Source organism: Hemitrygon akajei, chromosome 19 (assembly GCF_048418815.1).
Source record: "Hemitrygon akajei chromosome 19, sHemAka1.3, whole genome shotgun sequence".
Classification (NCBI taxonomy): domain Eukaryota; kingdom Metazoa; phylum Chordata; class Chondrichthyes; order Myliobatiformes; family Dasyatidae; genus Hemitrygon; species Hemitrygon akajei.
This window is the reverse complement of record NC_133142.1, coordinates 74,377,471-74,403,713: the sequence shown is the minus strand read 5'-3', so window position 1 is coordinate 74,403,713 and position 26,243 is coordinate 74,377,471. Positions and strand designations below refer to the sequence as shown.

At 42.5% G+C, this 26,243-nt stretch overlaps 1 protein-coding gene across 3 annotated transcripts in view; it reads right to left on the bottom strand.

Annotated features, from left to right (window-relative positions):
• The window catches only part of celsr3 (cadherin, EGF LAG seven-pass G-type receptor 3), a 355,541-nt gene that overhangs the window by 115,935 nt on the left and 213,363 nt on the right, over positions 1 to 26,243 (bottom strand). For all 3 annotated transcript variants that reach the window (XM_073072880.1, XM_073072882.1, XM_073072881.1), the window contains exons 14-15: positions 20,440 to 20,560; positions 16,749 to 16,932 (exon numbers count right to left, since the gene is read on the bottom strand). In XM_073072880.1, the coding sequence (XP_072928981.1) occupies positions 16,749 to 16,932; positions 20,440 to 20,560 (305 nt within the window). The remainder of the gene's footprint in view (positions 1 to 16,748; positions 16,933 to 20,439; positions 20,561 to 26,243) is intronic.

Below are 26,243 nucleotides of genomic sequence, written 5' to 3'. Positions count from 1 at the left end.
CTAAAAGGATGCCCTTTATTTTGAGGCTGTGTCCTCTAGTCTTACACACTTCTACCAAAAGAATCATCCTCTCACATTCACTCTATCAAGGCCTTTCACCACTAAATAGATTTCAATTAGGTCACCCCTTATACTTCTCAATGCCATTGAAGACAGGCCCAGAGCCATCAAACACTCTTCATGTGGTAAGCTGTTTAGTAATAGAATAATTTTCACGAGCCTCCTTTGAACCCTCTCCAATTTCAACACATCCTTTCTACAAACTGCACACAATACTCCAAGTGAGGCCTCACCAGTGCTTTATAAAAGTCTCAACATTACATCCTTGTTTTTATATTCTATTCCTCTTGAAATAAATGCTAACATTGCATTTGCCTTCCTCACCACTGACTTAACTTGCAAATGAAGCTTTAGAGAATCTTGTACAAGGATTCCCAAATCCCTTTGTGCCTCAGATTTTTAAATGTTCACTCCATTTAGAAAAGAGTTAACCATTTAATTTCTTCTACCAAAGTGCATGACCATACACTTCCTGACACTGTATTCCATCTGCCACTTTGATGGCCATTCTCTTAATCTCTCTAAGTACTTGTGCAGCCTCCCTATTTCCTCAAAACTACCTGCCCCTCCCCCTTCTTCATACCATCTGCAAACTTTGCAACATAGCCATCAATTCCATCATCCAAATCATTGACATACAACTTAAGAAGAATTGGTCCCAACACAGACCTTCGTGAAATACCACTTGTCGCCGGCAGCCAACCAAAAAAGGCTCCCTTCATTCTCACTCTTTGCCTCTGCCAATCAGCCACTGCTTTATCCATGCTAGAATCTTTCTTGCAATACCAAGGGCTCGTAGCTTGTTAAGCAGCCTTATATGTGGCACATTGTCAAAGGTCCTCTGAAAATCCAAGTACACAACATCAACCGATTCTCTTTTATCTATCCTGCTTGTTATTTCTCCAAAGAATTCCAACAGATTTGTCAGGAAAGATTTTCCCTTGAGGAAACCATGTTGACTATGACCTATTTTACCATATGCCTGCAAGTACCCCAAAGTCACATTATTAACAATCGACTCCAACATCTTCCCAACCACTGAGGTCAGACTAACTAGCCGATAATTTCCTTTCTTCTGCCTCTTTCTCCCTTCTTCAAGAGTTGAGTGACATTTGCAATATTCTAGTCTTCTGGAACCATTCCAGGATCTAGTGATTCTTGAAAGATCATTACAAATGCCTTCACAATCTCTTCAACCAGTTCTTTCAGGGTCACTATCTGGTCCAGGTGACATACCTAACTTCAGACCTTTCAGTTTCCCAAGAACCTTCACTCTAGTTGTGGTAACTTCACACCCTTTATAACCCCTAACACCTGGAATTTCAACCATAATGTTAATGTCTTCCACAGTGAAGACAGGTGCAAAATACTTATTCAGTTCATCTGCCATTTCATTGTCCCTCATTACTACCTCTCCAGAATTATTTTCCAGTAGTGCTATATCCACTCCCACCTCTTTTACACTTTAAGTATCTGAAGAAACTTTTGCTATCCTCAAATAATCTTGGCTAGCTCACTTTCATATTCTACCTTAATTGCCTTCTGTTGGTATGTAGAAGTTTCCCCAAACCCCTAACTTCCCACTAATCTTTGCTCTTTGGCTTAGACTTCCCTCATTAGCCATGGTTGCCTCTAAAATACATTTTCCTCTTTGGGATGTATATATCCTGTACTGACCAAATTGCTTCCAGAAATTCCAGCCATTGCTGCTCTGCCATCATCCCTGCCAGTGTTCTTTTTCAATCATTTCTGGCCAACTCCTCTGTCATGCCTCCATAATTCCCTTAACTCCACTATAATGCCTACACATCTGACTTCAGCTTCTCCTTCCCAAATTTCAGGGCAAATTCGATATTATGATCACTTTCCCCTGAGGATTCTTTTACCTTAAGCTCTCTGTTCAATTCCAGTTCATTGCACAGCACCCAAATCAGGATAGCTGATCTCTTAGTGGCCCCAACCACAGGCTGCTCTAAAAAGCCATCTAGAAATTCCCCCTCCTGTAATCAAGCACCAATTTGATTTTCCCAATTAACCAGATATTGAAGTCTTCCATGACTATTGTAACTTTGCCTTTTGGCACGCAATTTCTATTTCCCATTGTAAATTCTAAGCCACATCCTTACTACTGTTTGGGGGGTCTGTATACAATGCCCATCAGGGTCTTTTTACCCTTGGAGTTCCTTAGCTTTATCCACAATGATTCAACATCTTCTGACCTCATGTCACCTCTTTCTAAAGATTTAATTTCATTTTTTTACCACCAGAGCCATGCCACCCCCTTGGCTCTCCTGCCTATTCTTTTGACTTACCGTATACTTTTGGACATTAAGCTCCCGGTTACAATCTTCTTAAACCATGATTCAGTGATGCCTACATCATACATTCCAATCTGTAACTGTGCTGCAAGTTCATGGACCTTATTCCATATACTGTGCGCATTCAAATATAACATTTTTAATTCTGTATTCACCTTTTTCGATTTGTCCACCTTCTATATTGCAACTCATCCTGTTGACTGTGATTTTGTCCTAGCATCAGCATCTGCTTGGTAAGAGTCTCATTATACATTGTAAACCAACTACCTCATCTTCCACATTATCACTCCAGTTCCCATCCCCCTGCCAAATTAGTTTAAAACCCAGCTGAACAACTCTAGCCAACCTGCCCACAAGGATATTGGACCCTTTGGGTTCAGGTGCAAATTGTCCCTTTTGTATGGGCCATACCTTCCCCAGAAGTGATGTTAATGATCCATACATCTGAAACCTGCCCCCTGCATCAGTTCCTCACCCGCAAATCATCCTATTCCTACCCTCACTGGCACGTGGCAAAGGCAACAACCCAGAGATTGCTATCCTGAAGGTCCTGTTTCTCAGCTTTCTGCCGAGCTCCTTAAAATCTCTCTTCAGGCCTTCCTCACCTTGTCTACCCATGTCATTGGCGCCAATATGTACCAAGACTTCTGGCTGCTCACCCTCGCCCTTGAGAATGCAATGCACGATCCAAGACATCCCTGATCCTGGCACCAAGGAGGCAACATAACATCTAGGTGTTTATCACACCCACAGAATCTTGTCCCCGCTCCACTGACCAAGGAATCTCCTATCAACACTGCAGTCCTCTTCACCTCTCTGCTCTTCTGAGCCACAGCACCAGATTCATTGTCAGACACCTGGTCACCGTGGCTCTCCCCAGTACATTATCCCTTCAATAGTATGTAAAGTTATATACTTATTATTGAGCAGAATGGCTACGGGTGTACTCTGCATTGGCTGTGCATTTCCCCTCCTTCTCCTGACAGTCACCCAGCTACCCGTCTCCTGCAAGCTAGGGGTAACTACCTCTCCATGGCTCCTATCATCTCCTCATTCTCCCGTATGAGTTGAAGATTAACGAGCTGCAGCTCCAGTTCCTTAATACGTTCTCTCAGGAGCTGCGGCTGGGACCTCCAGTCTCCCAGACTTCCCACATCTCACACACAGCACAAAACACTGCCTTTGAAGTCATTATCATTATACTAAGCACTAGTAGATGAGGAATAAACAATTACAAACAGAGAGGGAGCAACTACCTTACAAGACTTTGCCCAAGCCTGATGAGCCAAAGCCACTTTAAAAGTCACTTCAACTGACTGTAACTTCAAGAGAGGGAAACCAAAGGCCCATGAGCCAATACTCATCGGAAGATCAGAAGTGGAGAGAGTCAGTAACTTTAAGTTCTTGGGTGTCACTATTTCAGAGGACCTGTCCTGGACCCAACATATTGCACAACAATCACAATAGCACCTCTACTTCCTCAGGAGTCTGTGCAGATTTGGCATGTCATCAAAAACCTAAGCAAACTTCTATAGATTTGTGGTGGAAAGTGTACCAACTGGGTGCATTATGGCCTAGCATGGGAACACCAATACCTTTGAGTGGTACAAAGGGTAGTGGATTCGGCCCAGTACATAATGGGTAAAGCCCTCCCATCCATTGACCACATCTACATGATGAGAAAGCAGCATCCATCAAAGATCTTTACCAGCCAGGCCCAGCTCTTTTCTTGCTGCTGCCATAAGGTAGAAGGTACAAGAGCCTCAGGACTTGCACCACCAGGTTCAAGAACAGTTACTACCCCTCAACCACCAGGCTCTTGAATGAAAGGAGATAATTACTGCTGTTTCTGGTGTACTCACAACCAATGGTCTCATTACAAAAACTCTTTATCTTGCTCTCATTGTTTATTGTTATTTATTTATTTGCATCTGCACAGTTTGTTGTCCATTGATCCTGTTTAGTTACTGTTCTACAGATTTGCTAACTATGCCTGCAGGGGAGTTGTATGAGGTGATATGCATGTACTCTGAAAATAAATTTATTTTGAACTTGCTACCCTTGCAATCTCTTAACTCTACCCACAAGGTTTATACATCTTCTGATCCTATGTCACCACTTTCTAAAGACACTACCTCTGCTGGTAAACTAGCCTCCTTATCCTCAGCCCCATCACTCATGTTCCTCTCCCCCTGCCAAATTACTGTGCCTATAAAAAGTATTCAAACCCCTCCCCTTCGAAGTTTTCATGTTTTATCGTTTTACAACATTAAATCACAGCGGATTTAATTTGGCTTTTTTTTGACACTGATCAACAGAAAAGGACCCTTTCAGGACAAAGTGAAAATAGATCTCTACAAAGTCATCTAAAGTAATTACAAATATAAAAAAAAATAATTGATTGCATAAGTATTCATACCCCTTTAATATGACGCATGAAATCATAACTAGTGCAGCCAATTTGTTTTAGAAGTCACATAATTAGTTAAATGGAGATTAACTATGTCACCACCCACAGTTCCAATCTGCTAATTAAATTTACTGATGACACTACATTGATTGACCTAATCTCAAATAATAACAAGGCAGCCTACAGAGAAGTCATCACCCTGACACAGTGGTGTCAAGAAAACAACCTCTCCCTCAATGTTGCAAAAACAAAGGAGCTGGTTGTGGATTACAGGAGGAATGGAGATGGGCTAACCCCTATTGACATCAATGGATCTGGGGTTGAGAGGGCGAACAGCTTTAAGTTCCTTGGCATACACATCACTGAGGATCTCACATGGTCTGTACATACTGGCTGTGTAGTAAAAAAAAAGCACAACAGCATCTCTTTCATCTCAGACGGTTGAAAAAGTTTGGCACAAGTCCCCAAATCCTAAGGATTTTCTACAGGGGTACAATTGAGAGCATCCTGACTGGCTGCATTCACTAGCTGATATGGGAACTGTACTTCCCTCAATCACAGGACTCTGCAGAGAGTGGTGTAGACAGCCCAGCGCATCTGTAGATGTGAACTCCCCACTATTCAGGAAATTTACAGAGACAGGTGTGTAAAAAGGGCCCAAAGGATCATTGGGGACACAAGTCAGCCCAACCACAAACTGTTCCAGCTGCTACCATCCGGGAAACAGTTACGTAGCATAAAAGCCAGGACTAACAGGCTCCGGGACATCTTCTTCCACCAGGCTATTAGACTGATTAATTCAAACTGAAACAATTGTATTTCTATGCTATATTGATTGTCCTGTTGTACATACTATATATTACTAATTACCATAAATTGCACATTTAGATGGAGACGTAACAAATATTTTCACTCATGTAAAAGATGTAAGAAATAAAGTCAAGTCAATTCAATCTGTGTCCAGACAAGATGTTTCAATTGACGGTAGTTAAAAATACACCAGTATCTGAAAGATCCAACTGCACCATGAAGGCAAAAGAACACTCCAAGCAACTCTGCAAAAAGGTTATTGAAAAGCACAAGTCAGGAGATGGATACAAGCGTAGGGTTCTCAGATTATTTACTACATGTTAACTGCTAACTGCATATATAAAATGGCTTCTCTGTAGCATTACAATGAAATGGCTTCTGTGTGGGTAACTGATGAGGTAATGCTCTGTTTAGTTGGAATGTTTGGGTTATAATTATTGATAATGGAGGAACTAACCAATGGAAGCGATGTTGTTCTCTGTACATGTGGGAACCTGGAGTGAGTGCGCGGGCTTCTCGGGAGGAGAACCGAAGAGGAAGGACATGCTGGACGCGCTCTGGTCGACCACTGAGGCTGGTCCCAGGCGGTGGGTCGAGGAGGTCGGAGAAGATCGAATAGTGAACCGAAGACTTTGAAATTGAGCTCCAACGGTTGTGCACAAAGTGATTGAACTCTGATAAGTTTTGGGGCCGTTTCTTTTCTTTTTATATTGTATCGCTATTAATTACCTAGTTCTAGTATGATTCATAAAGTGTACTCTGTAAACGTACATGGTGTGTGGTCTGATATTGTGTGTGCGAGTTTGTATCAGTGTGCATTTCACAGCATCCACACAAACGGGAGACACAGTTTGTCAGGTGGACGGATTTTCCCCTAGACATACATAACCCGATAGCGTGGGCGTTACAAGAAAATTTCCAAGACACTGAATATCCTTGGAATACAGTTAAGTAAATCATCAAGAAATGGAAAGAACTAAAACAGCTGTAAATCTGTAAAGAGACCGAACATACAACTGTTGCCTGGGTGCTTCACCTGTCACAGCTTTATGGGAGGGTGGCAAAGAAAAAGTCTCTGTTAAAAAAAAATTAGATGAAATCTCAGCTAGAGTTTGCCAGAAGGCAGGTGGGAGACTGAAGTCAGCTGGAAGAAGGTTCTATAGTCTGCTGAAACCAAAATTGAGCTTTTTGGCCATCAGACCAAACGCTATGTTTGGCATAAGCCAAACTCCAGACATCATGAAAAACACACCATCCTACTGTGAGGCATGGTGGTGGCTGCATCATGCTGTGGGGAAGCCCCGGAAGGCTTGTGAAGGTAGAGGATAAAATGAATGCAGCAAAATACAGAGAAATTCTGGAAGAAAACGTGATGCAGTCTGCAAGAGAACTACAAATTGGAAGAATATTTGTCTTCCAGCAAGACGATGAGCACAAGCATAAAGCCAAAGCTGCACAGGAATGGGTTAAAAACAACAAAGTTAATGTCCTGGAGTGGCCAAGTCAGAGTCCAGACCTCAATCCAAATGATAATTTATGGCTGGACTTGAAAACGGCTGTTCACTCACAATCCCATGCAATCTGACAGAGCTTGAGCAGTTTTATAAAGAAAAATGGGGGGAAATTGCAGTGTCCAGATGTGCAAAGTTGATAGAGACCTATCCACACAGACTCAAGACTAATTGCTGCCAAAGGTGCATCTACTAAATACTGACTTGAAGGGGTGAATACTTATGCAATCAATTATCTTGTGTTTGATATTTGAAATTAATTTAAATCACTTTATAGAGATCTGTTTTCCCTTAGACAAGAAAGTCTTTTCCTGTTGATCAGTGTCAAAAAAAGCTACATTAAATACAGTGTGATTCAACATTGTAAAACAATAAAGCATGAAAACTTCTATGGAGGTGAATACTTTTTATAGGCACTGTAATTTACACCCTGTCCAATAGCTCTAGCAAAGAAATATTTGAGATAGTGCCACTAAACAGTGCAGGTCCCCGCTCTTCAGAACTGATTTTCTGCACTCAATCTACTTTGTCATAGAATTTACAAATTAATTTCATGTTGAAGACTTCAAAAAGTTTGTTACATACAGATTGCTAACTCACAGGGCAATGTAAGCTTCAGGCACGTGTTATTACATGTGCAAAATTATACAATCTTAAAGTTTCATTATATGCTGAGCACATTAAGAAACCAGTTGGGGTTTCCACAATTGATTTAATGGTGCAACTGACTCCCACAGCATTTAAAAATTATACTCTATACAAATTAATTTGTAGGTCATGTTTTGAATTATTCTAGTAACATTAAATAAAACAAATCAAATAGTGCATTTTAAATTGTACTGTTTGGCAACATAGTTTCAAGATAGACATTGACATCAATAATTGCTCACTGAACATGTAATGTTGTCGAGGTGCTTGACAGGGTCAACGCGAGGCTGGCATTTCCCATGACTGGGGTGTCCTGAGCCATGGGAACAAGTATAAGTGAAGGACAGAGATGGGAAGACATTTCTCCATTCATATTCAAGTGAATTTTTGTAATTCTCTGTTCAGGAGGGATCATATTCCAAGTTTAAGACAGACACTAATGGAGTTATTGCAAGAAAGTGACATTGAGGTAAAAGAACTGTCATAATCTTGTTAAATAGTAAGAGTGTACAGGTTTGAATGGCTACACCTACTGAAGTTGCTTACTTTAAGTATTGTCCTAATTTACATGAACAATCCGTCAGTTAAACTGCAGGAGCTAACAGTTATATTGCAAATTAGTTAATCAGGAAACTGGAATTATATTTTGCTAGAACTAACTGTAGGTTATGTCTATTAAATATCTACAAATACCTATCACAAACAAAAGTCAATGAAGACTATCAATTTAGGAATTTATTGAGATGCAAACTAAAATATTTTCAACTGCAGCATCAAATTTCTTCAAAAGCTTGATGAGTCATAAACATATATCAAACTATTTTTCATTTAGAGGAAGTGCTAGACTATTATTGTTTTTACGTACAATAAAGGTGGTGCATGTTTCTCAGCTTAATCAGTCATATAAAAATTATGCAAGAACAGCTTTAAAGATACAAGTTTTCCCAAGGTAACGTACATACTGTTTATACCAAATGTGAAGAATCTATCAGCAGGATTTCATACATCTCATTTATAACAGTTATATTAAAGTTTCCATCTCTGTGATATACAAGACTACATTTCTAAATACTGTATTTTCCAGAATAAGTCAAAGGCAGGAGTAAATAAACTAAGAAGTCCTAAGGGACTATAAAGTTAATAAAAAAAGGAAAAAATTGACTTTGAGAGAAAACTGGCAAATAACATTAAAACTAGGGGTTTTATGGATATATGAAAATGAAGGAACTAGATCAAATGTGGGATCCTCTGGAGCAGGGGTTCCAAACCTGGGCTCCATGGACTTAACAGTATTGGTTCATGGCATAAAAAAGTTTGAGAATCCCTGCCTAGAGAATGAGAATGGGAAATTAACATTAAGAAACAAGGAAATCTAGATAAATTAACTCAATACCTTGCATATGTCTGTACAGCCCGTAGTGTAAATACCCCAAAGGTATGATAGACTAGTTTCAAACAGAATGAAACAAGCACTATCACAAAGGACAATATATTAAAAAACTATTAGGACTTCAGACAGATGAGTTGCCAGGTTGTGAAGGTTTTAGAGGAAATGGCTGCAAAATTATAAGGAAGTACCAGAGGATTGGAAAACTGCAGACATTAGAAAGAAGGCAAAAAGCAGATAACTATCAGCCTGTTAACTTAACATCTGTTGTTGACAAGATGCTGGAGTCTTTAATCAAGAAACAAATATAGAGATTTAGTGAAGCTTAAGACGTAGGTGTGACTTGTTCACTCAGGAGGCATTTGACAATGCACCACATAAAAGGATAGTCGTCTGTAAGAGCCAGTGGTACAGAGGGAAATATGTTAGCACTGACTGCAGATTAGTTAATGGCAAAGAAAACAGAACAGGGATTTTTTTGTGTGAGTTGTGTGCCATAAGGAGTGGCTTTTGGCTCTCAGTTATGTATAATTTATACCAATGACCTGCAGGAGGAGATACAGTCTAAGATATCCACGTTTGCTGATCACAGGAAAATAAGTGAGAAGATATGTTTCACCAAGAATTTTTGAACTCTTTAACAGGATACAGATAGATTGTGAGTGGGTAAAAACTTGGCAAATGGAACTTTATGTGGGAAAGTGTGAGGTTACTCACTTCAGTAAAAACAGTCTAAAAGCGAGACTAGCACTGAAATGGAGAAAGACTCCAGAGGAGTGAATAGATCTAGCTGTACCTGTGTAGAATTCAAAAGAAGTCAGTAGTTAGGTGCAACAAGCAGTTAAGAAGGTAATGCAGATATTAGCCTCATTGCAAGAGGATTTAAATTTAGTAATGGGGAAGTATTATTACAAGTGTGTGTGAGGCCACACCTGAAGTACTGTGGCAATCCAAAATAGATTGACAAAGCTACCTGCTATACAAGAGGGTTATCCAATCACAAGTGGCTAAAGAAATTAGATCATGGTTTTTGAAGTTTAGAAGAATAAAGTGTGATCTTATTCAAACATAGAAGATCAAGGGGGCATGATAGTATGTTTCCATCAGAATCTCAAATGAAGGAAAGTATCGTGACACAAATGGGTAGTGATTTATCTTCAGAGCAAAGGCAGATGAGGGCCAACTTTATAGAGGTATATAACATTAATAGAGTGGACACTCACCTTTTGCCCAGGGCAGCTAATACCAGAAGAAATCTTTTTCAAGTCAAGTCACTTTTATTGTCATTTCAACCATAACTACTGGTACAGTACACAGTGAACATGAAACAACGTTCCTGCAGGACCATGGTGCTACAGAGAACATAGAATAGTACAGCACAGTACAGGCTCTTTGGTCCACAATGTTGTGCCAACCCTTAAACCCTGCCCCCCATATAACCCTCCACCTTAAATTCCTCCATATACCTGTCTAGTAGTCTCTTAAATTTCACTAGTGTATCTGCCTCCACCACTGACTCAGGCATTCCACGCACCAACCACTCTCTGAACAAAAAACCTTCCTCTAATATCCCCATTGAACTTCCCACCCTTTACCTTAAAGCCATGTCCTCTTGTATTGAGCAGTGGTGTCCTGGGGAAGAGGTGCTGGCTGTCCACTCTATCTATTCCTCTTAATATCTTGTATATCTCTATCATGTCTCTTCTCATCCTCCTTCTCTCCAAAGAGTAAAGCCCTAGTTCCCTTAATCTCTGATCATAATGCATACCCTCTAAACCAGGCAGCATCCTGGTAAATATTCAGTCAGGCCCCGGGCACTTATCTGTCCTAATGTATTTTAACAACTCCGACACCTCCTCTCTCTTAATATCAACATGCTCCAGAACTTCAACCTCACTCATATTATCCTCACCATCAAGTTCCCTCTCATTGGTGAATACTGAAGAGAAGTATTCATTGAGGACCTCGCTCACTTCCACAGCCTCCAGGCACATCTTCTCACCTTTATCTCTAATCGGTCCTATCTTCACTCCTGTCAACCTTTTGTTCTTCACATAATTGAAGAATGCCTTTGGGTTTTCCTTTACTCTAATTGCCATGGCCTTCTCATGCCCCCTTCTTGCTTTCCTCAGCCCCTTCTTAAGCTTCTTTCTTGCTACCCTATATTTCTCAATAGCCCCATGTGATCCTTGCTTCCTAAACCTCATGTATGCTGCCTTCTTCCACCTGACTAGATTCTCCACCTCACTTGTCACCCATGGTTCCTTCACCCTACCATTCTTTATCTTCCTCACCGGGACAAATTTGTCCCTAACATCCTGCAAGAGATCTCTAAACATTGACCACATGTTCATAGTACATTTCCCTGCAAAAACATCATCTCAATTCACACCCGCAAGTTCTAGCCTTAAAGCCTCATAATTTGCACTTACCCAATTAATAACTTTCCTGTCCTCTCTGATTCTATCCTTTTCCATGATAATGTTAAAGGCCAGGGAGTGGTGGTCACTGTCCCCCAGATGCTCACCCACTGAGAGATCTGTGACCTGACTCAGTTCATTACCTAATACTAGATCTAGTAGGGCATCCCCCCTAATCGGCATGTCATCATACTGTGACAGGAATCCGTCCTGGACACACTTAACCATGGAATTAATCAGCTGCCAATCAATATTAGGGAAGTTAAAGTCACCCATGATAACAACCCTGTTATTTTTGCACCTTTCCAAAATCTGCCTCCCAATCTGCTCCTCAGTATCCCTGCTTCTACCAGGAGGCCTATAAAATACTCCGAATAGAGTAACTGCTTCCTACCTGTTCCTGACTTCCACCAATACTGACTCAAAAGAGGATCCTGCTACATTACCCACCCTTTCTGTAGCTGTAATAGTATCCCTGTCCAGTAATGCCACCCCTCCTCCCCTTTTCCCCCCTTCTCTATCCCTTTTAAAACACTGAAATCCAGGAATACTAAGAATCCATTCCTGCCCTGGTGCCAGCCAAGTCTCTGTAATGGCCACTACATCATAATTCCATGTATGTATCCAAGCTCTCAGTTCATCACCTTTGTTCCTGATGCTTCTTGCATTGAAGTACACACACTTTAGCCCTTCTACCTTACTATCTTTACACCCTTTATTCTGCTTCTCTTTCCTTAAAGCCTCTTTATATGCTAGATCTGGCTTTACTCCATACACTATACTTGCAGCTCTCGCATGACCTTTATCCTCCTCCACCTCACTATCTGCTCTAACACTCTGGTTCCCCTCCCCCTGCAAATCTAGTTTAAACCCCCCGGAGCAGCACTAGCAAACCTTCCTGTAAAGATATTAGTTCCCCTCCAGTTTAGGTCAACCTGTCCCATCGGAACAGGTCCCACCTTCCCTGGAACAAGGCCCAATTGTCCAGAAGCATGAAGCCCTCCCTCCTGCACCAACTCCTAAGCCACGAATTTAGCTGCATTATCTTCCTGTTTCTAGCCTCGCTAGCATGTGGCAGCATGGGGAGCAATCCTGAGATTGCAACCCTGGAGGCCCTGTCCTTCAACTTTGCATCCAACTCCCTAAACTTTCTTTGTAGGACCTCCTCCTTCTTCCTATCCACGTCATTGGTCCCTACATGGACCACGGCATCTGGCTGCTCACCCTCCCTCTCGAGAATACGGAGAACTCGATCCGAGATATCGCGGACCCTGACACAAGGGAGGCAACAGACCATCCGGAATTCTCAATCTCTGCCACAGAACCTCTTATCTGTCCCCCTAACTATTGAATCTCCTATCACTACTGCTCTCCTTTTTTCCCTCCTTCCCTTCTAAGCTGAGAGTCTAGTCTCGGTGCCAGAGACGCAACCACTGCAACTTGTCCGTGGTAGGTCATCCCCACCAACAGTATCCAAAACGGAATACTTATTGTTGATGGGAATGGCCACAGGGGTGCTCTGCTCTTCCTGTCTATTCCCCTTCCCTCTCCTGACAGTCACCCAGCTACCTGTCTCCTGACTTTTAGGGGTGACTATCTCCCTGAAACTCCTGTCTATTTCTGCCTCTGCCTCACAAATGATCTGAAGTTCATCCAGCTCCAGTTCCTTAACTCGGTTTGTCAGGAGTTGCAGCTGGATGCACCTTTTACAGGTGCAGTCATCAGGGACAATTGTGCTCGCCCTGACTTCCCACATACTGCAAACGGAGCACCCGACTGCCCTAACTTCTGCCTCCATTACCTACTTCTAAGTTAATTAGATTAATTAAAGGAGCTCACCCGGCCTTACTTCACAGGGAGCAAGCTCGTCTTCAGCCTCTGCTCGCTGAAGCCTCTTGAGCCAAAGCCTTCCTACTTTGTCTCCCTTCCTACTCTGTCGCTGCGTTAATCTGCTCGCTTTTTAAACTCTCCTGCTGATCTCACAGTCCGACCTTCACACGCTTGCGCAGTCGTGCCCCGTTCAAACTGCCGAAGAAATTACTCTCCCCAACTCAATCTGCTCGCTTCTTAAACTCTCCTGCTGATCTCACAGTCCGACCTTCACACGCTTGCGCAGTCGTGCCCCGTTCAAACTGCCGAAGAAATGACCTCAACAGAAAAGTACACTAGACTACCTGAAGCAACACAAAATTACACTAGACCATGTGAAACAACACAAAACTACACGAGACTTCAGACCTACATGGGACTACATAAAGTGTGCAAAACAGTACAATAATTAATAAATAAGACAACAGGCAAGTAAAGAGCAAATTACAATATAAAAATAAATGATGCAAAAGTAATGTAAATGTAAACAATGTTTTAGCAGGAATTGATAAAGAAATGAGCAAAAATTTCAGGGTGTGTGTGTGTGTGTGTGTGTGTGTGCGTGCGTGTGTGTCTGTCTTACAATCTGAGACGGCGCAATTTTTTTCAGTAAATGGAGGAAAGTTTGTACACTGAATGGACAGTGCCTATGGGATGGTGGCAGAAGCTGACATGCACTTCAACAGGCACATTTAAGAGACTCTTTGATAGGTACATAGATTAAAAAAAAGGATTGTAGACAATGTGGGGGGGGGGTGTTAGATTGATTGTGGAGTAGGGTTGTATACACTCAGTGGCCATTTTATTAAATACACCTGCTCGTAACTGGAAATATCTAATCCGCTAATCATGTGGCAACCACTCTATGCGTAGATACATGCAGACATGGTCAATAGGTTCAGTTGTTTTTCAGACCAAATATCAGAATAAGAAATAAATGTGATCTAAGTGACTTTGACCGTGCAATGATTGTTGGTGCCAGACAGGGTGGTTTGCGTATTTTTGAAGTTGCTGATCTCCTGGGATTTTTACACCCAATAGTCCCTAGAGTTTATAGAGAAAGGAGCGAAAAACAAAAAGAAATCCAGTAAGCCGTATTCTATGGGAAAAACATCTTGTTAATGAGGAAGGTCATAGCAGGATGGCCAGACGCGTTCAAGCTGATAGGAAAGCGACAGTAACTCAAACCACATGTTACAACAGTGGTGTGCAGAAGAGCAGCTCTGAATGCACAATACTTCAAATCTTGAAGTGGATGGGCTACAGCAGCAGAAGACCACAGACATACATGCATATATTTAGTGGCCACTTTATTAAGTACCTCCTGTACAGAATAAAGTGGCTACTGAGTGCGATGTGACATATTTTAGACTGAAGGGCAGGTACTATGCAGTCAGTATTTCTTGCAGAAGGTTGGAAATATCTGGGATTCTCTACTTCGGAGAACCCCAGAATTTCACCATTCACTACAAGAAGAGGTACAGCAGCTGAGATAGAAGAGGAGTTGTGACCTGGGAGTAGACAGCTGTCATTTAGGGTATAAGCATCCGTTAGTCTCGTGAGACCATGGATTTGCACTTGGAAGGTTTCCAGGGTGCAGGCCTGGGCAGGGTTGTATGGGTACAGTACAGTTGCCCAAGCTGCAAACCTTCCCCTCTCCATGCCACCAATGTTTCCAAGGGAAGGGCACTAGGACCCAAGCAGCTTGGCACCGGAGTTGTTGCAGAGCAGTGTGTTGTTAAATGCCTTGCTCAAGGACACAACACGCTGCCTGTCACTTAGGGTAGATAAGCTGTAACTGAATTATATATAGTGTCCTCTCAAGCCACAGGTGAGGTCCCAGAGGACTGGCAAGTCACCAATCTTGTAGCTCTATTTAAGACGGGAACAAGGGGAAAATCCTAGGAACTATAGACTGAGTGTCACATAAGTTGTAAGGAAATTGATAGAGAAAATACTTAGGGATAGGATATATGAACATTTGAAAACTCTTGGCCTAATTAGGGAGAGCCAGCATGGCTTTGTGCATGGCAGGTCGTGTCTTACCAACCTGAGTTTTTTAACAAGGTTACAAGAGAGATTGATGAGGGCAGTGGATGGTGTCTACATGGATTTTAGTAAAGCGTTTGACAAAGTCCATCATGGGAGGCTAACACAGAAGATTAAGATGCATGAGATTTGTGGTGAATTGCCTGTTTGGATTCGGAACTGGCTTGCACACAGAAGGCAGAGGGTAGTGTTTGAAGGGACTTTTTCAAACTGGAGGTCTGTAATTAGTGGAGTTCTGCAAGGATCTGTGCTGTTTGCAATGTAACAATGTGGATGAAAATGTAGATGAGCAGGTTAATAAATTTGCAAATGATACCAAGTTTGTTGGAGTTGGGGATAGTGTAGAAGACAGGCAAAGAAATCAGCATGATCTAGATCATTTGCAGATACGGTCTGAGAAATGGCAGCTGGAATTTAACCCAGATAAATGTGAAGTTTTGCACCTCAGTGGGGCAAATGTAAGGAGACAGCATGTTGTTAAGGGCCAACAACAATAGTGTTTCTGAGCAGAGAGATCTTGGGATCCAAGTTCATAGCTCCTTGAAAGTAGCTACACAGGTTGATAAGGTTGTTAAGGCAGCTTATGGAATGCTTGCTTTTATTAGCTGAGGCATTGAGTTTAAAAGTCAGGAGGTTTTGATGCAACTTTTTAAAACTCTGTTTAGTCCACATCTGGAGTATTGTGTACAATTCTGGTTGCCCCACTATAGGTAGAATATTGAGACTTTGGAGACGGTGCAGAAGAGATTTACCAGAATGCTGCCCGGTTTAGAAAGCAGGTGTTATCACTAGAGGCTGAGGGGAGATCTGATAGAAGTTTACAAGATTTTGAGAGGCATACATTGAGTGGACAGAGAGTATGTTTCCCAAGTTTGAAATGCCTAATACCATAGGGCACACATTGAAAGTGAGATGGGGTATGCTCAAGGGGGATGTGAGGGACAAGTATTTTTTTACTCAGAGTCATGGATGCCTGGAATGCTCTGTCTGGTATGGAGGTAGAGGCTTTTAAAATTTTTTTTGCATAGACACAAGGAAGATGGAGCAATATGGACTAGGTGTAGTTAGGAGGGATAGTGTTTGGGTGTTTGTGATCTGCTTTTCAGCTAGTTTGGCACGACACTGTGGGCCAAATGGCTGGTTCCTGTGCTGTATTCTTCTTCTACATTCTATGAATAGCAAGGTGGGTGTGAGGGGCTGCATAACAAATACTGCTGCTTATTTTTAATATCATTCTGTAAATTGCCTTTGGAGAATACTTCTTACCTTCACATCCACTGTGCGTGACCTCTGCAAAGGGATTATCACACTGATTGCACTGACGTCCAATCACTCCTGGTCTACAGTGACATTGGCCGGTTTCTTGATCACATGACCTGGAAAACGAGCCAATGGGATAGCAGTCACAAGGTAGGCATGCATCGCTTCCAACAGGACGATAGTGAAATTCCTGAAAGAACAAAAACAAATTCACGTTGAGTTTACATTAGGGATTTTATAATTAAAACGTGGAGTTTCTAAAGACCAAAAATATATTAATCATAATAATATCTAATTAATCTATAAATCATATACACTGGGAATTTTAATGCAATTTAAATAAAACTAGTATTTTATTCATGTGATATTAAAAATGGCTGGTTTGCAGGACTGAACACTTTTGACAGGTACAGATCTGCTCTTTCGTACACGATCTTGGATTCAAATCCAGCTCAAACAAATCTAATGCTTCACAAATCGCTTTTTCATAAATGTTGAATACAGCAAAGGATAGAACATAAATGTTAAAAAATTATTCCATTTTTTAAAACTCTGAGAACATTTCTAATGTAGGCAATGAAATATATTGTTTTACAGCTGCAATGCAATGTGTGATAATGGAATTGAAAATGAAAATTAGAAAGGCATGCACACACTCAGTGACCACTTTATTAGAACACCTTCTCATTAACATAACTATTTAATCAGCCAATCATGTGGCAGCAACTCAATGCATAAAAGCATGCAGACATGGTCAAAAGGTTCAGTTGTTGTTCAGAGCAAACATTAGAATGGGAGAAATGTGATCTAATTGACTTTGACTGTGGAATGATTGCTAGTGCTAGATGGAATGGTTTGAATATCTTAGAAACTGTTGGTCTCCTGGGATTTTCACACACAACAGTCTCTGGAGTTTACAGGGAATAGTGCAAAAACAAGAAACGTTGAGTGAGCTGCAGTTCTGTGGGCAAAAATGTTTTTTTAATGAGAGAGAGATTAGAGGAGAATGGCCAGACTGGTTCAAGCTGACAGGAAAGTGACAGTAACTCAAATAGTTATGCATTTACAATAGTGACATGCAGAAGAGCATCTCTGAACACAGCAGAATATCACAGCAGCTTCCACTCCTGTACCTAAAAGTGGCCACTGAGTGTAGAAGCTAAAGAAAAGAAAACAAAGTCGCTACATATAATTAAAACAGAATATGAAGAATATAGTCACAAATAAGAGGAAATCTGCGGATGCTGGAAATCCAAGCAACATACAACCACAGAACTTCCTCATGAATCAGAAATCTATCTTCTTATGGCTTCTCAGTTGCCAATAGTAGGTTAATGAATATAAAAAAACAACATAACACATGAAAATGCTGGAGGAACTCAGCAGGCCAGGCAGCATCAATGGAAAAAAGTACAGTCAACATTTCCCAATATACTAGAGGCCAAACCAGGGGCACCAGACACAGTCTATGATCCCAACAGACTCACAGGTGAAGTGTTGCCTCACCTGTAAGGACTGTTTGGGGCCCAGAATGGTACTGAGGGATGAAGTGCAGGATTAGGTGCAGCACTGCTTGCAAGGATTATTACCAGGAGGGAGATCAGTGGGGAGGAATGAATGGATATGTGAGTTGCTTAGGGAGCAATCTCTGTGGAAAGCAGAAAACCGCTTTGCCGGGTTACACAGGTCGGGAGACTGCTTTACTAAGCACCTATGTTCCATCTGCCAGTAGACTGGGATCTCCCAGTGGCCGCCCATTTTAATTCTATTTCTCATTCCGATATGTCTATCCATGGCTTCCTCTACTGTCACGATGAAGCCATAGTCAGGTTGGAGGAACAACACCTTATATTCCATTTGGGTAGCCTGTAAACCTGATGGCATGAACATCGATTTCTCAAACTTATGGTAATGCCCCCCCCCCTCATTCACCATTCCCCATCCCCTTTTCCCTCCCTCACCTTATCTCTTTGCCTGCCCATTGCAGCCCTCTGATGCTCCACCTTTTTCTTTCTTCTATAGCCTTCTGTCCTCTCCCATCATATTTTCCCTTCTCCAGTCCTGTATTTCTTTTACCAATCAACTTCCCAGCTCTTTACTTCACCTCTCCTCCCACCTTCTAGCTCTGACTCCTCATCTTGTTTTCTACAGTTCTGCTGACGGGTCTCGGCCCAAAACATCAACTGTATTCTTTTCCATAGATGTTGCCTGACCTGCTGAGCTCCACCAGCATTTTGTGTGTGTTGCATGAAGAACATAGTTGTCAGTTTGACTTGAGTAGAAGGGCTCCCCCACCAACTGGTAGTGCAATGAGCTTGTGATTTCCTACGAAACAAGCATGAGTAGTCTCACGTTTAATGTGAATAAGTGTGAGGTTATCCACTTTGGGAGTAAGAACAGGAAGGCAGATTATTATCTGAACGGTGTAGAGTTAGGTAAGGGAGAAATTCAAAGAGATCTAGGAGTCCTTGTTCATCAGTCACTGAAGGTGAATGAGCAAATGCAGCAGGCAGTGAAGAAGGCTAATGGAATGTTGGCCTTTATTACAAAGGGAATTGAGTATAAGAGCAAGGAAATCCTCTTGCATTTGTACAGAGCCCTGGTGAGACCACACCTGGAGTATTGTGTACAATTTTGGTCTCCAGGGTTAAGGAAGGACATCCTGGCTGTAGAGGAAGTGCAACGTAGATTCATGAGGTTAATTCCAGGGATGTCTGTACTGTCTTACGCAGAGAGGTTAGAGAGACTGGGCTTGTACACGCTGGAATTAAGGAGATTAAGAGGGGATCTGATTGAAACATATAAGATTATTAAGGGATTGGACAAGATAGAGGCAGGAAATATGTTCCAGATGCTGGGAGAGTCCAGTACCAGAGGGCATGGTTTGAGAATAAGGGGTAGGTCATTTAGGACAGAGTTAAGGAAGAACTTCTTCTCCCAGAGAGTTGTGGGGGTCTGGAATGCACTGCCTCAGAAGGTAGTGGAGGCCAATTCTCTGGATGCTTTCAAGAAGGAGCTAGATAGGTATCTTATGGATAGGGGAATCAAGGGATATGGGGACAAGGCAGGAACCAGGTATTGATAGTAGTTGATCAGCCATGATCTCAAAATGGCGATGCAGGCTCGAGGGGCCGAATGGTCTACTTCTGCACCTATTGTTTATTGTCTATTTTCCAATAATGTCTAATATACCTAACAGTAATTAATAATAATAGTGGTTAATATACCTAATAATAATTGAGTTACGAAGTTGCTTATACTTCAACACCCACTAAATAAAACATCTACTGCTCTGAGAAGCAAACATCAGTCTAGTGAACAAACTAGCAACTTACTGTGCATTTAAAACACATTGCCAAGGTAGAATCATTGTGATGATTATGCTTATACTTTAATGAATAATGAGAAATACATTGTATCTCTATGATCCAAACTGAAGAAATTGCTGCCTGTGGCAAGTGGAAAAGCAGACTACAGAAGTGAAGTAATTGAGAGGTAGTAACACATTCTACATAAAGTTAGTCTGATGGAACTAAAGATAGAAAGGTGAATCTAAAACTCAGTATGGGATGTCTGGAAAAGAGCTATTTTTGCTTGTCCAGCATTAATCAGGCATTACAATTTATAATATAAGGCAACACATATCCATACTTAAACTTGCATGCACTCTCAGGGGGAAACAGAGGATGACACCCACCTTACAATGGCATTGGCCGTTTGTCTTGTTGCAATCAGGATCAAAACCTTTACTGATATCACAGTTGCAAGGCCCACACGTTGGGTTTCCCCACCATCCTTTGGGACACTGCTGGTCAATTCTAAACCAAGAGTTAGAAGTGAAAAATTCATTATATGTAAAGACACATGCTAAAATACAGTCTCTCATATCTCAAAGCACTTTACAGCCAATAGAACATAGAAAACCTACAGCACAATACAGGCCCTTCGGCCCACAAAGTTGTGCCGAATATGTCCCTACCTCAGAAATTACTAGGCTTCCCTATAGCCCTCTATTTTACTAAGCTCCATTTCTAAGGTCATTTCTTCGGCAGTTTGAACAGGGCACGAATGTGCAAGCGCATGAAAGTCGGCCTCTGAGATCAGCGGGAGAGTTTAAAAGGCGAGCAGATTAATGGAGCGGGCGACGGAGCAGTGAGAGACAGAGTAGGAAGGCTTTGGCTCAATAGGCTTCAGCAAGCAGAGGCTGAGGACGAGCTTGCTCCCAGTGAGGTAAGGCCGGGTAAGCTCCTTTGATAACTCTAATTAACTTAGGAGTAGGTAATGGAGGCAGCAGTTAGGGCAGTCGAATGCTCCGTTTGCAATACTTGGGAAGTCAGGGCAAGCACAATTGTGCCTGATGACTATACCTGTATAAAGTGCATCCAGCTGCAGCTCCTGAAAAAACAGAGTTAGGGAACTGGAGCTGGAGCTGGATGAACTTCAGATCATTCGTGAGGCAGAGGCAGAAATAAACAGGAGTTACAGGGAGATAGTCACCCCTAAAAGTCAGGAGACAGGTAGTTGGGTGACTGTCAGGAGAGGGAAGGGGATTAAACAGAAAGAGCAGAGCACCCCTGTGGCCGTCCCATCAACAATAAGTATACTGTTTTGGATACTGTTGGTGGGGACGACCTACCACGGACAAGTTGCAGTGGTTGCGTCTCTGGCACTGAGACTGGACCCTCAGCTCAGAAGGGAAGGAGGGAAAAGAGGAGAGCAGTAGTGATAGGGGATTCGATAGTTAGGGGGACAGATAAGAGGTTCTGTGGAAGAGATTGAGAATCCCGGATAGTCTGTTGCCTCCCTGGTGCCAGGGTCCGCGATATTTTGGATCGAGTTCTCAGTATTCTCAAGAGGGAGGGTGAGCAGCCAGATATCGTGGTCCGTGTAGGGACCAACAACATGGATAGGAAGGAGGAGGAGGTCCTACAAAGGGAATTTAGGGAGTTAGTTGCAAAACGGAAGGACTGGACCTCCAGGGTTGCAATCTCAGGATTGCTACCCATGCCACGTGCTAGGGAGACTAGAAATAGGAAGATAATGCAGCTAAATATGTGGCTAAGGAGTTGGTGCAGGAGGGAGGGCTTCATGTTTCTGGACAATTGGGCCTTGTTCCAGGGAAGGTGGGACCTGTTCCGACGGCCCAGGTTGCACCTGAAATGGAGGGGGACTAATATCCTTGCGGGAAGGTTTTCTAGTGCTGCTCCGGGGGGTTTAAACTAGATTTGCAGGGGGAGGGGAACCAGAGTGTTAGAGCAGATAGTGAGACGGAGGAGGAAAAAGGTCATGCGAGAACTGCAAGTATAGTGCATGGAGTAAAGCCAGATCTAGCATATAAAGAGGCTTTAAGGAAAGAGAAGCAGAATAAAGGGTGTAAAGATAGTAAGGTAGAAGGGCTAAAGTGTGTGTACTTCAATGCAAGAAGCATCAGGAACAAAGGTGATGAACTGAGAGCTTGGATACATACTTGGAATTATGATGTAGTGGCCATTACAGAGACTTGGCTGGCACCAGGGCAGGAATGGATTCTCAATATTCCTGGATTTCAGTGCTTTAAGAGGGATAGAGAAGGGGGGAGAAAGGGAAGGAGGGGTGGAATTACTGGTCAGGGATACTATTACAGCTACAGAAAGGGTGGGTAATGTAGCAGCATCCTCTTTTGAGTCAGTATGGGTAGAAGTCAGGAACAGGAAGGGAGCAGTTACTCTACTGGGAGTATTCTATTGGCCCCCTGGTAGCAGCAGGGATACCGAGGAGCAGATTGGGAGGCAGATTTTGGAAAGGTGCAAAAATAACAGGGTTGTTATCATCGGTGACTTTAACTTCCCTAATATTGATTGACACCTGAGTAGTTCCAATGGTTTAGACAGGGCAGAGTTTGTCAAGTGCGTCCAGGACGGATTCCTGTCACAGTATATTGACAGGCCGACCAGGGGGAATGCCATACTAGATCTAGTATTAGGTAATGAACCAGGTCAGGTCATAGATCTCTCAGTGGGTGAGCATCTGGGGGACAGTGACCACCACTCCCTGGCCTTTAGCATTATTATGGAAAAGGTCAGAATCAGAGAGGATAGGAAAATTTTTAATTGGGGAAGGGCAAATTATGAGGCTATAAGGCTAGAACTTGTGGGTGTGAATTGGGATGATGTTTTTGCAGGGAAATGTACTATGGACATGTGGTCGATGTTTAGGGATCTCTTGCAGGATGTTAGGGATAAATTTGTCCCGGTGAGGAAGCTAAAGAATGGTAGGGTGAAGGAACCATGGGTGACAAGTGAGGTGGAGAATCTAGTCAGATGGAAGAAGGCAGCATATGTGAAGTTTAGGAAGCAAGGATCAGATGAGTCTATAGAGGAATATAGGGTAGCAAGAAAGGAGCTTAAGAAGGGGCTGAGAAGAGCAAGAAGGGGGCATGAGATGGCCTTGGTGAGTAGAGTAAGGGAAAATCCCAAGGCATTCTTCAATTATGTGAAGAAGAAAAGGTTGACAGGAGTGAAGATAGGACTGATTAGAGATAAAGGTGAGAAGATGTGTTTGGAGGCTGTGGAAGTGAGTGAGGTCCTCAATGAATACTTCTCTTTGGTATTCACCAATGAGAGGGAACTTGATGATGGTGAGGACAATATCAGTGAGGTTGATGTTCTGGAGCATGTTGATATTAAGGGAGAGGAGGTGTCAGAGTTGAGGAGCAGAGGGATCTGGGGGTACATGTCCACAGATCCCTGAAAGTTGCCTCATAAGTAGATAGGGTAGTTAAGAAAGCTTATGGAGTGTTAGCTTTCATAAGTTGAGGGATAGAGTTTAAGAGTTGTGGGATAATGATGCAGCTCTATAAAACTCTGGTTAGGCCACACTTGGAGTACTGTGTCCAGTTCGGGTCACCTCACTATAGGAAGGATGTGGAAGCATTGGAAAGAGTATAGAGGAGATTTACCAGAATGCTGCCTTGTTTAGAGAGTATGCATTATGATCAGAGATTAAGGGAGCTAGGGCTTTACTCTCTGCAGAGGAGGATGAGAGGAGACATGATAGAGGTATACAGGATATTAAGAGGAATAGATAGAATGGACAGCCAGCACCTCTTTCCCAGGGCACCACTGCTCAATACAAGAGGACATGGCTTTAAGGTAAGGGGAGGAAAGTTCAAGGGGGATATTAGAGGAAGGGTTTTTACTCAGAGAGTGGTTGGTGCGTGGAATGCACTGCCTGAGTCAGTGGTGGAGGCAGATACACGAGTGAAATTTAAGAGACTACTAGACAGGTATATGGAGGAATTTAAGGTGGAGGATTATATGGGGTCAGGGTTTAAGGTTCAGCACAACATCGTGGGCTGAATGGCCTGTACTGTGCTGTATTGTTCTTTGTTCCATGTACCTATCTAAAAGCCTCTTAAAAGACCCTATCGTATCCGCCTCCACCACCATTGCCGGCAGTCCATTCCACGCACTCACCACTCTCTAAAAAACCTACCCTTGACATCTTCTCTGTACCTTCTCCCCAGCACCTTAAATCTGCGCCCTCCTGTGGCAACTATTTCAGCCCTGGGAAAAAGCCTCTGACTATCCATATGATCAATGCCTCTCATCATCTTGTACACCTCTATCAGGTCACCTCTCATCCTCCATCGCTCAAAGGAGAAAAGACCGAGTTCACTCAACCTATTCTCATAACGCATGCTCCCCAATCCAGGCAACATCCTTGTAAATCTCCTCTGCACCCTTTCTATAGTTTCCACATCCTTCCTGTAGTGAGGCGACCAGAACAGAGCACAGTACTCCAAGTGGGGTCTGACCAGTGTTCTATATAGCTGCAACATTACCTCTCGGCTCCTAAATTCAATACCACGATTGATGAAGGCCAATACATCGTATGCCTTCTTAACCACAGAGTCAACCTCCGCAGCTGCTTTGAGCATCCTATGGACTCAGACCCCAAGATCTTTCTGATTCTCCACACTGCCAAGAGTCTTACCATTGATACTATATTCTGCCATCATATTTGACCTACCAAAATGAACCACCTCACACTTATCTGGGTTGAACTCCATCTGCCACTTCTCAGCCCAGTTTTGCATCTCATCAATGTCCCACTGTAACCTCTGACAGCCCTCCACACTATCCACAACACCTCCAACCTTAGTGTTATCAGAAAACTTACTAACCCATCCCTCCACTTCCTCATCCAGGTCATTTATAAAAATCATGAAGAGTAAGGGTCCCAATGAAGGGTAATGAAGTACTTTTGAATATAATGTCAGGATTAAAGTATTTCAGCTTATTGGTACAAAAAAATCTTTGGATCTTTATACTTTAAATTCTTACGTATGCAGGTGAAGTGCCATATCACTGAGAGGAAGGCTGTACATTCCCAGCCACAAATCTCAACAAAAAGCTGTACACAGACTTCAGCATATATCACAGACAGACAGTCATGCAGTAATACAGCATTGACATCGACATTTCAGCCTAATGAGTCCATACCTACCATGGTGCCCACCCAGCTAGACCTAATTCGTAGGCTGTTTACAAGAAGGGTCAGAGCCGTCTCTATTTCCTGAGGAGACTGAGGTCCTTTAACATCTGCCGGATGTTGCTGAGGATGTTCTACGAGGCTGTGGTGGCCAGTGCTATCATGTTTGCTGTTGTGTGCTGGGGTAGTAGGCTGAGGGTAGCAGACACCAACAGAATCAACAAACTCATTCGTAAGGCCAGTGATGTTGTGGGGGTGGAACTGGACTCTCTGACGGTGGTGTCTGAAAAGGGGATGCTGTCCAAGTTGCATGCCATCTTGGATAATGACTCCCATCCACTCCATAATGTACTGGTTAGGCACAGGAGTACATTCAGCCAGAGACTCATTCCACCGAGATGTAACACTGAGCGTCATAGGAAGTCATTCCTACCTGTGGCCATCAAACTTTACAACTCCTCCCTCGGAGTGTCAGACACCCTGAGCCAATAAGCTGGTCCTGGACTTATTTCCACTTGACATGATTAACTTATTATTTATGGTTTATATTGCTATATTTCTTTACTATTCTTGGTTGGTGCGGCTGTAACGAAACCCAATTTCCCTCAGGATCAATAAAGTATGTCTGTCTGCCTGTTTCAGCCTATATTCTACTGAGCCCTGCTTCTCAATGTACCAATAAAGTGCTTCTTAAATGATACTATTGTAACTGCATCAACCATTTCTTTTTGCAATTTGTTCTGACTATGGCTAAGCATAGCTCAAACTCCATCATTAAATTCGCTGACAACACCACTGCTGTTAGCAGAATTTCAGATAGTGACGAAGAACCATGCAGGAGTGAGATAATTCAGCTGGTTGAGTGGTGTCACAACAATATTGCAATCAACCTCAGAAAAACCAAAGAACTGATTGTAGACTTTAGACAGAGGAAGTCGGGAGAACACACCATTCTGATATCAATCATATTATGGATCTCATCCAGAACTTCCTATTAGGTGGGAAGAAGTGTAATCAAGTGTGCCCCTA